Genomic DNA, 14,802 nt, shown 5'->3' with positions numbered 1-14,802 from the left:
ACATACTCCAAAATCACCTGGGAAGAGTCTTAAGCGAGAACTGCTTGCACTAGATTGGTCTGGGGACAAGTCTATGGATGCTGTCCACACTCGGCTGGCCTGTGGACAGATCTATGGAGGATTATTTTGAATACTAAGATCAGCCCACGGTGGGTGGTGCTACTCCCTGACAGGATTTTAGAGAGAGGAAAAAGCAAGCAGAATACTAGGTGGGTGTATGAATTCATTGCTCTCCACTCTTGTCTGTGGATTACAATGTAACTACCTGCTTCAAATTCCTACTCCCTGACCTTCTGGGAACTGTGAGCTAAACAAACCCTTTTTCCTACCTTGCTTTTGTCAGGGTATTTTATCATATTAAGAAAATAAAACTAAGGCAGTAGCTATTTGGAAGTTATTTGATACAGAGATTTATGTTTATATTAGGTCAAGTGTGTTAAAAAGTGAGTTTCAGTCTAAATCCTTACTGATTAGTTGGATCTGTTTGCTGTATCAATTAAAGAGGGATGTATCAATATCTCTAAGCATGGCTGAGGATTTTTCTATTTTTCTTTGAATTCTCTCAGTTTTTATTTGTGTATTCAAGGACATGTTACCATGGGTATGTCTATATCTTCCCATGAACTGAATCTTTTTGTCATTACCAAGTATTCCTATGTGAGGTAATGCTTTTTTTGCCTTAGTATCTACCTTGATTATCATATGTCTTTTTTATAGTGTAAGAATCCCTCCAAAGTCTGTAAATTCTTGCTAGTTTCTCTATCTACCTACCTCTTACTCATCCACCTACTTACTTACTTCCTTGAAAATCAGTTTGCTTGCTTGGTTTCTTTATTGAAGTTTCCTTTTCACATCTATGGGTGTAGGATTCTAAGTAAGTTATGGCAGCACAGTGATGACTAAGGGGAGTGTGTGTGTGTGACGCGCATGCACGCATGCATGTGCGCACACAATAGTGTATGCAGGTTTCTGTTCCTCTTAAGTAGGTTGGCTGGAAACTGAACTTTAATGTACCTCTCTTACTCCAGATACCAAACTCCCCACTTCTGCCTTACATGTTGTTGCCACTGAGAACTTGGCACAAAGGAAGTAGATGGAGGAACTAGCTTTTCCTGACAGCATGGATGTGGTTCTCAAACAACTGTTCTCTGCAGTGGTTTGCTTGCTTCTCCATGACTCCTCTCTTCACATTAGTTTGTGGGTTAGCATTTTTATTCCTTTCTATGTTTCAATAGATATGTTTTTTGTTCTCTTTCTATTTGGTGCCTTTTTTTTTTTGTATGTGAGGTTATTTGCTTGCATGGTGGTGCTGGCAACAGAACTCAAAACCTCATGCATGATCTATCACTGAGCTATATCCACAGGAAGGTTTTCTTCTTAATAAATTCTTAAGAATGACTGACTCACTTGTAATAATTTCCAGTCTCTTCGATACTGGGTGTCTTTTTTTTTTTTGTATTTTGTACATATATTTTCCTCTTGTTTCACACATTTCAATGATACTTCTTGCAATTACTAATTTTGTTTTCTGTGTTCCCCAAGATAGCCTACTTCAAATCTCAGTAGCAAATCACACTGCTTCTGCTTCCATGCTTGATAATGCATTTTGGTACGCTGCTATTCTGGGCACTTGCTATAACACTCACCTTTAAACTTGCCACATCCTCTTCTACATATTCTTCAAATTGACTTAAGTAAAAAGGCCTAAATTCTTCTTCAATGCCTGTACGAAAAAACAGTCCTTTAAATTTCTTATCGTGTGTGTGTGTGTGTGTGTGTGTGTGCGTGCGTGCATGACAGAGCATATTTGTGTATAGGTGTGTGTAGGCTCACATGTGTGAGTGCGTGTGGAGGCCCAAAGATGACCTTACCTGTTCCTCAGCTGTGCTTTTGAGACAGGATCTCTTGCTAAGGCTAGTCTGACTGGCCAATGAGCTTCAGGAGCTACCTGTTTCCCCCTCCCCAGGACTAGAAATACTTATCATCACAACTGGCCTTTTTATGTGGGGACCAAACTCAGGTCTTCCTGTTTGCAAGACAGTTTACCAACAGGGTCATCTTCCCAGACCCCTAAATTTCTTTATTTTTAAGTCACTTACCATAGTGTATAGACAAAGCAATGAAATAAAGTTTGCAGCTCCAAATCAGTGAGTTTGATGAAGAGACCAGAGTTCAATGCCAGGAAGACAGAAGAAGGTTAATACTTGCAATCCCTGGCTCCAGCAGAACAGTATGCCTTGCTCTGGCTACAGCGCAAAGTCCTGCGATGTGGCATAGTCTCCAAGCAACAAGGATGACTGAACTCTGCATTTTCTATCTCTTTGGCACTAAAAAGTTAGAGCTACTGGAGTGTGTATGGTGGGTGCTAGACATGGTGAGTCATGCATGTAATTCTAAAACTTGCAAGGCTGAGACAGAGGAACTATCACAAGTTCAAGGTTAGACTAGGCTACATAGTGAGTTCCGAGCTAGTCTACATGACAGAGTGAGGTCCTCTCTTAAAAGAAGAAAACAGAAAATCTTCAGTTTTAGGAAAATGGACTAGCCATATTTTTCCTGCAAAGTACAATAAAAGAACCTAGATATTATAGACATAACAAACATATGGATACCCCAGAAGAAAGGTAGACAGGGTGACTTGGACCTCAGAGTCTGAGAAAACACATGGCAGTAAATATACTGTGTTTTCTCTTTGCCTCATATAGCCCATAGTTAAAGCTGAAAAGCTAGCAACCCAACAGTATCATCAGGCACAGACTATAGCAGTGACAAAACAATGACAAAAGCCTGCTCGTTCTAGGCAGGGGACGAAGCACTGGACAGCCTACTAGCACACAAAACCTTTGCTCAAAGATCAGTCACTCTTCTTATCAGCTAACACCACAGAAAACAACCATGATTTCACCCTATCCCCACAAGCTTAATGGACAGTCTAGACTTCTGTGGTAGTTTGAATGAGAGTGGCTCCATGGGCTCACATATTTGTATGTTTGGTCCACAGCTGGTGGAACTGTTTGGGAAGGACTAGGAGGTGTGGCCTTGTTGGAGGGGGCATATTACAGGGGAAGGGGGGGCTTTTGAAATTTCAAAAGCCCAAGATATTCTCAGTTTCTCTCTCTCTTATGGTTGTGTCTCAAGATGTGAGCACTGTTAATGCCTACCTGCTGGCACACTCTCTGCCATGGTAGTCCTAGTCCGCTGCAACTGTAAGCCCCCCAAAACTCTTCTTTCTATAATTTCCCTTGGTTCTGGTGCCTTATCACAGCAATAGGAAAGTAACTAAGATAACTTCCAACCTGGTGAGAGGCTTGCCAATCCCTGCCCAGATGATGTAAAAGATCATTAAAGAAGAAGTCAGAACTTTCCTGCCTGGAACTGGTAACAAGCTTTTCCGACTTCATGTCCTCAGCAGGTCACAGGAGTAGCCTGGTACCCACCTGGCAGTAATAAGATATTCCTTTTCTCTCCACTGGCAAAGTGTCTGAAAAAGCCTTGTAGAGACAACAGGGACTGCTTTCCAGTGGTTAAGAGGACTCTCTCCTTCATGGGAGATGAGAACTTCATAGACTCTGCTGGATCCCTAACACAGCAGCAGCACTTGAGCCCTTGCCTCCACGGTTGATGGGGCTGAGCGGGACCTCGGACCTTCACTTCACATTAGCAAAGTGCGGGTCACTGTTCCCCTTGTTAGAGCAACATCAGAAAACAGTGCAAACAGGAAGCATACAGAAGGCAGAAAGAGTGTAAGTTTTAATAAGAAAAACACTGCCTATGCTACACCAGAAAGAGTCTACACTAGCTGACAAAAGGACTAAAACAGATGCCAACACTGAGATAACAGAAATACCGGAATAATCTGCCAATGACATTAAAACAGCTCACTGACTCAAGGAAATGTAAGCCTGCTGGAAACAAATGAAGACTAGAGTCATTAACAAAGAAAAAGAAGACTTGGAGGTCAGCAGCAGAGTGTGAGCTGAGCATGCTCACAAGAACCAAAATGAAAAAGCTCAGTAAGGGTTTAAAAGTGAGATGGGAGGAGCAGAGAATAATCTGAAGAAGAGAGGGAAAGTTCGTCGGAAACGGTAGAACATCAGAAACCTGTGGTACCACAACCAACATCTGGTATTTATGTCATCAGAGCTCCAGAAGACAAAAGGAAGAGGAGGTGGAACTGAAAAGGCATGTGAAGAAACTGTTGAAAGATTTTTTTTCTTGGTTTTTTGAGACAAGTTTCTCTGTGTAGTTCTTGTTGCCTTGGAACTCTCTGTAGACCAGGCTTGCCTCGAACTCACAGAGATGAGCTTGCCTCTGCGTCCTTGGGTCCTGGGGTAAAAGGTGTGTGGCACCACTGCCTGGTAGAGTCATGGTAGACTGTACTCTTGAAAAAAGTCAAAATAAGCCCCTCCTTCAAGCTGCTTTTGTCTTGTATTTTGTCACAGCAACAGGAAAAGTAACTAAACTACCGATGTCACCTTACTGAAGAGTATTATCATGTGGGATGCATCCTGAATAGGCACACAACCCTCTCTTACCAGGAAATGTTGGCCGGTCTTCGGGGGCTGCTTGCCAACACTGCTCCATGAGGCTGATGATCTCCCGTGGGCAGTGCTCAATGATGTCCTCCACATTTGGCCTGTTCCCAGACTTTATGCAGATCAAGAGCTGCTCAGGACTGATGGCATCTGCAAAGAGGGATGCGTTTCAGTTGGGGCTCTCAGTCCTACTTTACTCTCAACAGGACCTGGACAATACTGTTATTTTGTTTCTACCTGCTGTATGCTTTTCTCAAGGCTGTTTCACTCCACAGAGCATCAGCCTTGTGACAAGAAGTTATCGTAGTCTACTGTAGAGATGATAGAATGAGGCTTTAACTTTTACAGATGAGAGATAAATTCAAAACAAAGCTACTTTTGCACAGAAGAAACAAAATGAATGGGTAAAGGTAGGGCATTCCCCAGAGTTCAATACAGAGGCAAAACTGGGATGGTCTGGGCTTTAAAAAGCTCAGTTTAATGAGAGTGACTTAAAATACACACTGGTAACTGATACTCTAGTAGCAAATGTGAGAGATAACACAATCATCTGGAGGACAGAAGGTCTGAGAAGATTTCCCTGAGATATTAAAGTACAGAACCAGGAAGGACTCTTGAGGGAGACTCTTTGCTAGGACAGCAGGACACTGTCAGGATGGGGATGACAGAAATTGCACGCATCAGGGACCTGTGCCTAGTGTTGGCAGGAGCACTGATGTGAGGGAGAGACAAAGAAGAGAGTGAAGAGAAGACGAGGGGGAACTATAAAGGGATTCACACTTTACTCTGAGGAACCTGAAAGCTATGGGATTCTCTGAAGAATTTTAAATAAATAAGATGATGGTCCTCTCTGCCTTTAAAAAATTCTACTTCTTTGATTTCTATTTTATGTGTTTTTATGGGTGTTTTGGCTGCACTATGTCTGTACATCACAAGTATGCAATGCCCATTGAGCCAGAAGGTGTCAGATGCCCAGGGACTGGAATTACAGACAGTTGTGAGCACCCATGTGGGTGCCAGAAATCAAAGCTGGGTCCTCTGGAAGAGTAGCTAGTACTCTTAACTACCCAGCTATCTCTTCACCCTGTCCCATCTGCTGTTTAAGATGACTGACCTATCTTGGCTGCTTTACAATATGGAAGGCTCAAGAATCCTGATGCAGAAGTAAGGAGGGTCTGAACTAAAAGGGCCGGTGGGACTGGGAAATAGTCATAGAATTCATGTTTGTTTGTTTTTCAGGCAGTGCTAGGGCTTGAACCCAGGGCTCTACACATGCTAGGCGAGTGTTGTAACACTGAGCTCTATTCCTAGCTGAATTCAGTTTATGAAGTTTTATTGGGTGTAGGAGAGGGGGGACAAGGGTGAGTCTCAGGTGGTGCTAAAGTTGTTTACTGTGCAACTCAGTACGGGTGGTAAGCACAGGGAGCTAGGGGATAGTGGTGATAACTGGGAGACTGTCTGGGGGATGCTGTTCTGGAGCTTCCCGAGGTTTACGTGCTGGGTCTAATAGGCTAGTGGGTATCTTGGTCATGGTCAGAGACTGAGATTTAAGAGGCATCAGCAGGGCTGGAGAGATGGCTCAGAGGTTAAGAGCACTGGCTGCTCTTGCAGAGGTCCTGAGTTCAATTCCCAGCAACCACATGGTGGCTCACAACCATCTGTAATGAGATCTGGTGCCCTCTTCTAGCATGCGAGTATACATGCAAGCAGAAAACTGTATATGTAATAAATAAAGATTTATTTTAAAAAAAAAAAAGAGGCATCAGCAGAGACGATGATACCTGATCTACTGGTGTTGATAATCAGGAAGAATTCCCCAAAAGGAACCATTCCTTTCTACCAAACCCAATGATGGCTGTTTCCCTACACAAACAAATGATTTGCTCATTTTTACATTCCCAAATGACTGAACTGCACACAACAGGTAAAGAAAAGGCTCATTCATGAATGGTTTCAATGGGGTGCATACCTAGTAGTTTGAAAGGCCGTCTGTGCTCCAGGAAGAATCCTGGAGTTTTACAACAACTCCCAAGCTAAGCTACATTATATATCAGGTGTCTGTCCACCTGAGGGGTTTCTCCTAAACTGGGATGACTAATTCAACAAAAGTCTCCTGAGTACATCCAGGCATTGTGTGTGTGTGTGTGTGTTGTGTGTGTGTTTTCTGTTAAAGATAAAGAATGAATAAATCAGATGTGGGACCAGCCTTTATGAGACTGTAGAAAGCAATTAAATGAAGAATTAAAGATTTTTAGTAGAATTTACTGAAGGCTATTATTTCAAGTAAAAGTTTTAAAAAATGATTACATTTTAAGAATTTAGTGTACATATGAGGCAGAGGGAGAGAGAAGAGATATTCTGACAATTCTGGATGTCAGTTCTCTTCTCCGTGTAAACCCTGGAGTTTGGATCGAACTCAGGTTGTCAGGGTTAATGGTAAACGCTTTTACACACTGAGCCACCTCACCAACCCTCATGGAACAGTTTTGATTTCTACCACAATCCCACACCTACAAATGTCTTACTCTCATAGGGCTCCTTATTTGCAAATATTGCCCAAAGTACGATGCCAAAACTGTACACATCTGACTTCTCTGTGGCCTTTGCATTGATGTCATTCAGGTGTTCAGGCGCCATGTAGTAGAGGGTGCCTCCATTCTTCTTGGCGATGCTGTTCACTTCCTTCTGCTTGTTGTGCTCCTCTTTAGTCAGTTTGCTCCAAGTCTTAAAGGAAGCCACACCAAGATCAGCTATCTGAAAAAGAGATGGGGCCAAGAGAATTTACTGCATGAAGGCTACAAGTAAAGCTTGATAATTATAAAATCAAATTTGGGGCCTATCCAGTATATGTGTGGCACAGTCAATTTTCTAATGGTTGCAACAGATCTATTTAGAATAGTTACTTCTCAACAGACTTTCATAGAAACTCCAAAGAATATAAAAGTCAAGCATTTCGATTTCAAAGTTTTTTTTTATCATTTAGTTATTTATTTGGAGAGGGCACATATGCCAAGATGTACGTATAGAAGTCAAAGGACAACTTGCGTAAGTCCTTTCTCTCCATTCCTCAGGCTTTGACTTTTCAGGTCTTCAGGCTAGGCATCAAGTATCTTTCCTAGCTGAGCCATCTTGCTGGGCCCTTCACATCTAATTCTTAAGAAATAAAAAGAGTGGGGACAAGACAACAAAGCTGCGTTTGTGCTAAATTCTCATTTACTTTGCATATTTTTGGGGTTTTTTTTTGAGGGGGGAATGGAGACTGGTTATCACACCTTCTATGTGCCCAGTAGCATCCAGAAGACTATGGCTGTGTTAACACCTTCTATTGGCCAATAGCATCCAGAGGACCATGGCTGTGTTTCCAAGCATCCCAAAGACACCCTGAGGGTGAGACTGTTGCTGCTATTTGTTTTGAAGTTGGCAGCCTGATCCTAAGAGAAAACAGGACAGGGAGAAAGAAATCGAAACACACATAAAGGCAGAGAAAGATAACAAAGTCAGGCACAGAGCAAAGAAGAAAGTGTCAGGGCAAAATGACAGAACATGACAGTTACAGAAGAATCCACGGGGAAGGTCCCATCTGTCTCTAAGAAGCATTTGGGGAGGAGCTAGAACTCATGCTTACCTGACATTCACAGATTTTACCCACAATATAAGGGGTAAGTTGTTAACTGAAAGAACGAACAGTCTTAAAAGACATTAGAACTAGTAGCCAACTAAGATACAAATGGTGTCTGATGCAGATCTTACAGGCATGTCCTGGTTCTTCCACAGTGCCACATATTTTCAAGATCTTTTAGTTTCTTGTTGGTGTGGCTCTGGGGATGACACCCTGGACTCTGTTCCTGAGCTATCTGTCCCCTTTCAGATCTCCAACTTGGATTCTAGCTGCCATGTGCTGCTGCTTCCCTTAGCTAAATGTAGCCCTTGAAAGAGTGGGTGTTTTTTTTCTTATTACCTTTGTTTAACAAAAAGTGTTTTCAAAAGGAAATTGATTTCTTAAATGAAAATAGAAATAAGCAAAATGTCAAAGCAGAGGTCTTTGTTTTGGGGTGCCAGAACTGAGTCCAAGACTTTAGATGAGCTAGACTAGTTCAACCACACTCCTAGCTACACAAAGTGGAAGGATTTTGAGGCCAAAACTGCTGATTTACTGCTGCTCTGACTCTTAAGCCATTTCTGAATTCTAAGAATAGTTCTACACACTTTCATCCTCTCTATCTCCAGGGTAGCGAAGTCTCAGTCACAAGATTTCCTGGGAAAAACAATGAGCAGACAGCTCATTCCAAAGCAAAGACAGCGACCCTTGGGTACTTCCATGTCCAAGTCTAACAAGAGGGAACGAAAATCCAGGAACCAGAGATGAGAATTTTTTTTAAATCAATTCATTCTTAGTTATTTCCTGATCCAATCAAGCCTGCACCTGCCCTTTTATACCGTGGCAACCTTGCAGCAGCACCATCCTGCTCAATGCTGAGCTAGGTTTTTCTTTATCATGATCACCTAAAGAAATTGATTTCCAATGGAAAATTCAAACTATAATTATTCAGCCTTCTCAAAGCATAGGTTGTGGATTACCTTGATGTGAAAGTCACGGTCAACGAGGATATTTTCAGGCTTCAGGTCCTTGTGTATAACACCTTTGCCATGTAAGTAGCACATTCCTTCGATGATCTCCACAATTATCCTCCCTTTTACAGAGAGTGGGACACTGATCTGAAACAACATAATAAATAGAGAAGTAATCTAACAGGCAAGCGCGACTACTCCATCCAAGATGGTGGGATGTGAGCCCAAGGTCTGTGGTAGCAGGTTTCTCCCACCAGGTGGTCTGCAGCACTGCTGTCCCTGGGAAACAAGCCCCTTTCAAGAAAGATTCTACTCTAGAGCTGTCAGGGTACTAATGCTGTATTTTGTTCAGTGGAAAAAGTAAAAAACTTCTGTGCCAATCTGGATGCAAATAAAAATACTGTAAGAAGAAGAAGTCATTGATTTTCCTGCTTCCTCTTTCAACAAATCCTACCAGCATGTACCACTACAGTACATTTACACAGTGGAATATTGCTCAGCTCTTAAAAACAAATCATGAATTTTGCAGGCAAATGGATGTACCTAGAAAAAACAAAACAAAACATCCCGAGTTAAGTAACCCAGACGTAAAAAAAAAAATATGTATTCACTTACAAGTAGTTAATTAGCTGTAAAGTAAAGGATAACCATGCTGTAATCCACAGACCCAGAGAAGCTAAGTAATAAGGAGGGCTCAAGGTGGGGGGATGCATGGATATCTCTGGGAAGGGGAAACAGCACAGACATCACTGGTGGATAGGTGAGGGGGGATGGGAACAGAAGGGTTCAGGTTGGGAAAGGATGGAGGGAAAGAGCACTGAGAAAGACAACTGGATTTGGGGGGCATCTCGGGGACAAACTAGAAACCTAATGTAATGAAAACCCCCAGGAACCTAAGAGGGTTGCCCTAGCTAAGACTCCAGCATTGGGAGATATGGAGCCTAAACTGGCTATCTTCTGTAACCAGGCAAGATTTCCAATGGAGGGATTGGGACATCAACCCAATTACAGTTGGGCAGCTTTGTCTTTTGTGGGACTCCTATCAGGGAACGGGTTCTCTGACTCTTTTGCTTGCTTTTGTGCTCCTTTTCCTCCTACTGGGTTGCCTTGTACAACCTTAATATGAGGGAAGTACATAGTCTGTACTATAACTTGATATCTATGGGAGGCTGGCCCTCTTCTGGAGAGAAAGGGAGGAAGAGTGGATGGGAGTAACAGAGGGGAGATGTGGGAGAGGGACTTGGTGGTGAGAAAGGAGGGGAAACTGAGGTTGGAATATATACAAAAAGAAAAGAAAAGATAAAGAAAATAAGCCATAAATTAGAAAGAAAGCAATTGAGGGAAGTGAGGAAAATACATGGGAAGTATTGAAGGGAGGAAAGGGAAAAAGGAAAATGTTGTAATTACTTTGAAAAAAATTTATAAAAGAATATCTTGAGAGAACTTGATACTATATTCACTCTATAATATCCTTTATGTCTAGAGCATTATGCAACAAAAACTCATGTTTAAAACATGAAATCAAGCTCCTTGTAAACAATGACATTTATTATTATTATTACCACCACTATTATTTCTATTTCTACCACTACTACAAAGATTGTCTCTGCATGCCTAAAATGATGTCTAGAATATTAGAATGAGCAGCAAAGTCCACAAACATTTCCATGGCATACTCAACGTGATATGACAATATTATTTACATTAAATATAAGAGTAATGTCAGGGACATAGGAATGAGAAATGACACTAAAAGAAAATGAGAACAAGGAAGCATGTTCACACTGCTGACAGCAACAGAAGCATCTCTGTCACATGCATGATTCTAAAACTATACTCAGGTCCATTTTTTTTTTTTTGGTGATATGGCAGCAGACATTTTAGATATTTGTAGAATCTCAGGTCACTCTTGAAAATTATACTCATAGTCAGGTGGTGGTGGTGCATGCCTTTAATCCAAGCATTTGGGAGAGAAGCTCCAAAGCTACATTAAAACCCTGCCTCAAAAAAATTTATATATATATATATATAAACTTCAATGTCATTATTTTAAAAAAACACATATTTCTATTTTTAGTGGTAAAATTTCAGTTTTTCTCAATATAAGAACCAGCTTGCAGAAAGAATGATTTCAAAAAGTCTATGTGTGTTTGCTGCTGGTTCACTGGAAAAGGTCGAGGTGGTAGAACTTAAGATTCTCAAGTCATACAAAATCAGTCTTCACACCATCTGTGGTGGTTTGAATAGGAATGACCCCCATACACTCATGTGCTTGAATGCATGGCCCAGAGGAATTGGCACTATTAGGAGGTGTGGCCTTGTTAGAGGAAGTGTGGCACAATGGGGGCAGGCTTTGAGGTCTCATATGCTCAAGCTATGCCCAGTGTGGCACAGTCTCTTTCTACTGCCTGAGGATCCAGATGTAGAACTCTCAGCTCCTTCTCTAGCACCACATCTGCCTGCATGTCGCCATGCTTTCTTGCTATGATAATGGACTAAACCTCCAAAACTGTAACCCAGCCCCAATTAAATGTTCTCCTTTATAACAGTTGCTGTGGTCATGGTGTCTCTTCACAGCAATAGAAACCCAAACTAAGACACCATCTTTATCTACATTATGCTATAACTGACCACAGCATCAATAGCTTGACCACCACAATATAAAAGATAGCATAAGGTTGGGTGTGGTAGTACATACCTATAGTCCCAGATACTGAGAAGGCTGATGCAAAAGGATCACTTCAGCCTAAAAGTTGAGAGCAGCATTGCTATGGACCTTGTTTACAAAAACTGATTAATTAAAAATAGCAGCAGAGATTTCTGCCTTTATTGGTATAATTTCAGGAAAGCCTTATTAGTAAGTATGAATGTCCCCCAACTCAACCTTTTCTTGCTTCTCTAGGTCCTTGACTTTTCTTGGGTTCTATTCCTTGCAACTTCTCACTGAGTGATATCACAGAATGCCTTCCATCATAGATGGCTTATCTCTATCAAAATGCCTAGTTCTGTCACATGGCTGATCTTACCTGGCGTGGAGGAAGAGGACCATCTGGTCAAACTACAGTGCGTGTATATTATCTTTTACTCTTGCCATGGTGTTCATAATTCTGAGAGATCGACTGATTTGGCAGTTGTAAGGTGTAGGGAGATGGAGGGAGGGGAAACATTTGCTACAAAGGCAGCCGTATGTTTCAGTCCCTTACATGCAATCTGTGTGCTGGCAGAAGTCGGTGACTGGCAGTTCTACAAATTGGCATCCTCTATCTCCTTCACACATGGCATTCTCTGTGCCTGGAGCGCTTACCTCCAGTTGTCTGCTTCAACTTGTCCTTCTATGGAAGCCTTTCCCACCTTGCCCAGGTTGGAGTGGGCTTCTTGCCTATGTTCCACAGCAGGTGACTGTATGCCTATCAAACACCATCACATCATATGCTCACTTGCTTTTTCTACCATTTCCACCTGCCTATGTTGTGTTAGCTATGGACACCCGGAGAACTAGCGCAAGACTAAGATCCTAATGTGTACAGAAATTTTAAAAACTTAGCTAGTTTTCATGAATTCATTTTTTTCCATTTTTAAATTTTATATTGCTGTGGTTTATATTCTAGATTTAACTTATAGTAACTTCTTGAATGGTCTAAAAGTACAGTCGCTAACATTCCACCTTCTCTTATAGTTAACAACAGTGTACATACTTTTCTTAATCACTATCATTTGCAACATAATATGAATTTTCCTCAATCAATGCAAATTTGTTACCACTTATACGACCATGTGTAGGAAGTAGATTTTCTGGCAGAAGATAGGTCTATGTGTCGACTGTGGATTAGAGAGGTGCGGAGGCTCGGTAAAGAGGGAACCGTAAATGGTGACATAGAACTATCAGTGGGCACAGATTGAAGAGGGACTAACTTTAGAAATCCAAACTAAATCAGATGTGGTGGCACATGCCTTTAATCCTAGTATTTAGGAGACAGAGGCGGGCAGATGTCTGTGAGTTCAAGGCTAGTCTGGTCTATATATCAAATTCCAGAAGAGCCAAAGCTACTTAACAGAGAGACCCTGCCTCAAATCAATAATCACCACCCCTCCAAAAAAGAAACAAAACAAAAAATAAAGGAGAGTCCAAATCTTGGAACAAAATTCCCAAGCAGAAAGCTCCAAACGCCCCAAGAGTAGCCATCACATGACACATTAGCACAGACTGCTGGAAGGTGCCACCAACCTTGGCCTTCAGCACCTGACACATTAGCACAGACTGCTGGAAGCAGCCACCCACCTCGGCTTCAGCACCTGACACATTAGCACAGACTGCTGGAAGCAGCCACCCACCTCGGCTTCAGCACCTGACACACTAGCACAGACTGCTGGAAGCAGCCACCCACCTCGGCCTTCAGCACATGCATCAGGTTGCCCTTCTCCATGAACTCCATCACCAGCGAGTAATTCCCGTCTTCTATGATGATGCCCAGCAGCTTCACCACTCGACTGTGTCTCAGTCTGTGCATCATCTTCCCCTCCTCCAAGAGAGCCTCATTGTACCTGTGGGCAGGAAAGGCAATACGCTGAGCAGAGAGGAGCAAAACCTCTACCCAGGTGCCCAAGAAGCTCCAGCGTCCCTGCAGTGTGCCATATTGTAGACATTTGTCACCATCAGGTCTGTTCCGGTCTCCTCTGGGCAGTCAGGTCCTAGAAGGCAAAGAAGCTTCTCCTCATATTTATACCCCTCCCTCCCACCCTGTCTTAGGAACTGGCAGTCGGGTGCTCAAGTACACACACCTGTGCAGCACAGACCTGGTCTGATGGAGACTGAGCTGGAGAATACAGTAAAGGCACAATTCTCAAAACTAGTCTTAGGAGGGGAGAAGCCTCCAGTGACTGCCTTTTACAAGGTCGCTGGGACTTTTCATGATGGAAATGGCCTTTTATTTTCTATCTCAGGTTAGGTGTTTTCATCCATGGCTCTGTTTTCTTTTCACTGCCTCCCTTACTACCCAGGTTTCTGTCTTCAGTGATGTCTTTCCCATACATTTCTCAAGCATTAATATCTTTTCATTAACCCCAAAGTCCTGATCCTAACAGTAAGAGTTACGATCACCCCTCACATTGCCAGTGTGCCAAGTCTCCCAGTAGGTCAGGCTCATTTAAAATTCCATGTGCTTAGCCACACAGGTGGTGACAACTATTTTCTGTGGGCAGTTGGCATGAGGTCTACCCATCTCTGTTCCCAACTCACTCAGCACGGTTGGGCCCTGTGTACACCTTTTTCAGGATAACAAATCCATGAGTTCTGTGCAAACACAAGGACACCTTCCCAAAGCCGCCACTGTCTAGATCTTTCTTCTCCAGCAGGTCACCAGATGCCATCTTGATGTTGTCCAAGGACATGTCTGGTTCCATTTTGAATGCTTAATGTAACACTTTTGGTTCTTGCTTAGTGCTGTGTCCTATGAAGGAAAGAGAGGACATCTCAGGACATGACTTTGAACGAACATTATTTAAAAATCAAAAACAAAAAAATATCACATGTTGCCAGGTATGGTGGCACATGCCTGGAATCCCATTACCTAGGAGGCTGAGTTAGCAGGATTGAAGGCCTGAGGCTAGCTTGTATTCCATAGTGAATTCTAGACCAGCTTGAACAATACAGTGAGTCCTGTCTCAGAAAACAAAAAACCCACAGAGGCAACACGTATGT

At 42.3% G+C, this 14,802-nt stretch overlaps 1 protein-coding gene across 7 annotated transcripts in view; it reads right to left on the bottom strand.

Annotated features, from left to right (window-relative positions):
* Ripk1 (receptor interacting serine/threonine kinase 1) overlaps positions 1 to 14,802 on the bottom strand; it is a 34,021-nt gene that overhangs the window by 11,732 nt on the left and 7,487 nt on the right. For all 7 annotated transcript variants that reach the window (XM_038333538.1, XM_038333535.1, XM_038333540.1 and 4 more), the window contains 6 exons: positions 14,341 to 14,551; positions 13,490 to 13,646; positions 9,114 to 9,251; positions 7,061 to 7,289; positions 4,536 to 4,685; positions 1,647 to 1,723 (listed from right to left, as the gene is read on the bottom strand). In XM_038333538.1, coding sequence (XP_038189466.1) covers positions 1,647 to 1,723; positions 4,536 to 4,685; positions 7,061 to 7,289; positions 9,114 to 9,251; positions 13,490 to 13,646; positions 14,341 to 14,504 — 915 coding nt within the window. In that variant the 5' untranslated portion in view covers positions 14,505 to 14,551. The remainder of the gene's footprint in view (positions 1 to 1,646; positions 1,724 to 4,535; positions 4,686 to 7,060; positions 7,290 to 9,113; positions 9,252 to 13,489; positions 13,647 to 14,340; positions 14,552 to 14,802) is intronic.

Source organism: Arvicola amphibius, chromosome 6 (genome assembly GCF_903992535.2).
Source record: "Arvicola amphibius chromosome 6, mArvAmp1.2, whole genome shotgun sequence".
NCBI lineage: Eukaryota > Metazoa > Chordata > Mammalia > Rodentia > Cricetidae > Arvicola > Arvicola amphibius.
Note: the sequence above shows the minus strand (reverse complement) of the source record. Positions and strands in the feature narration are given on the sequence as shown.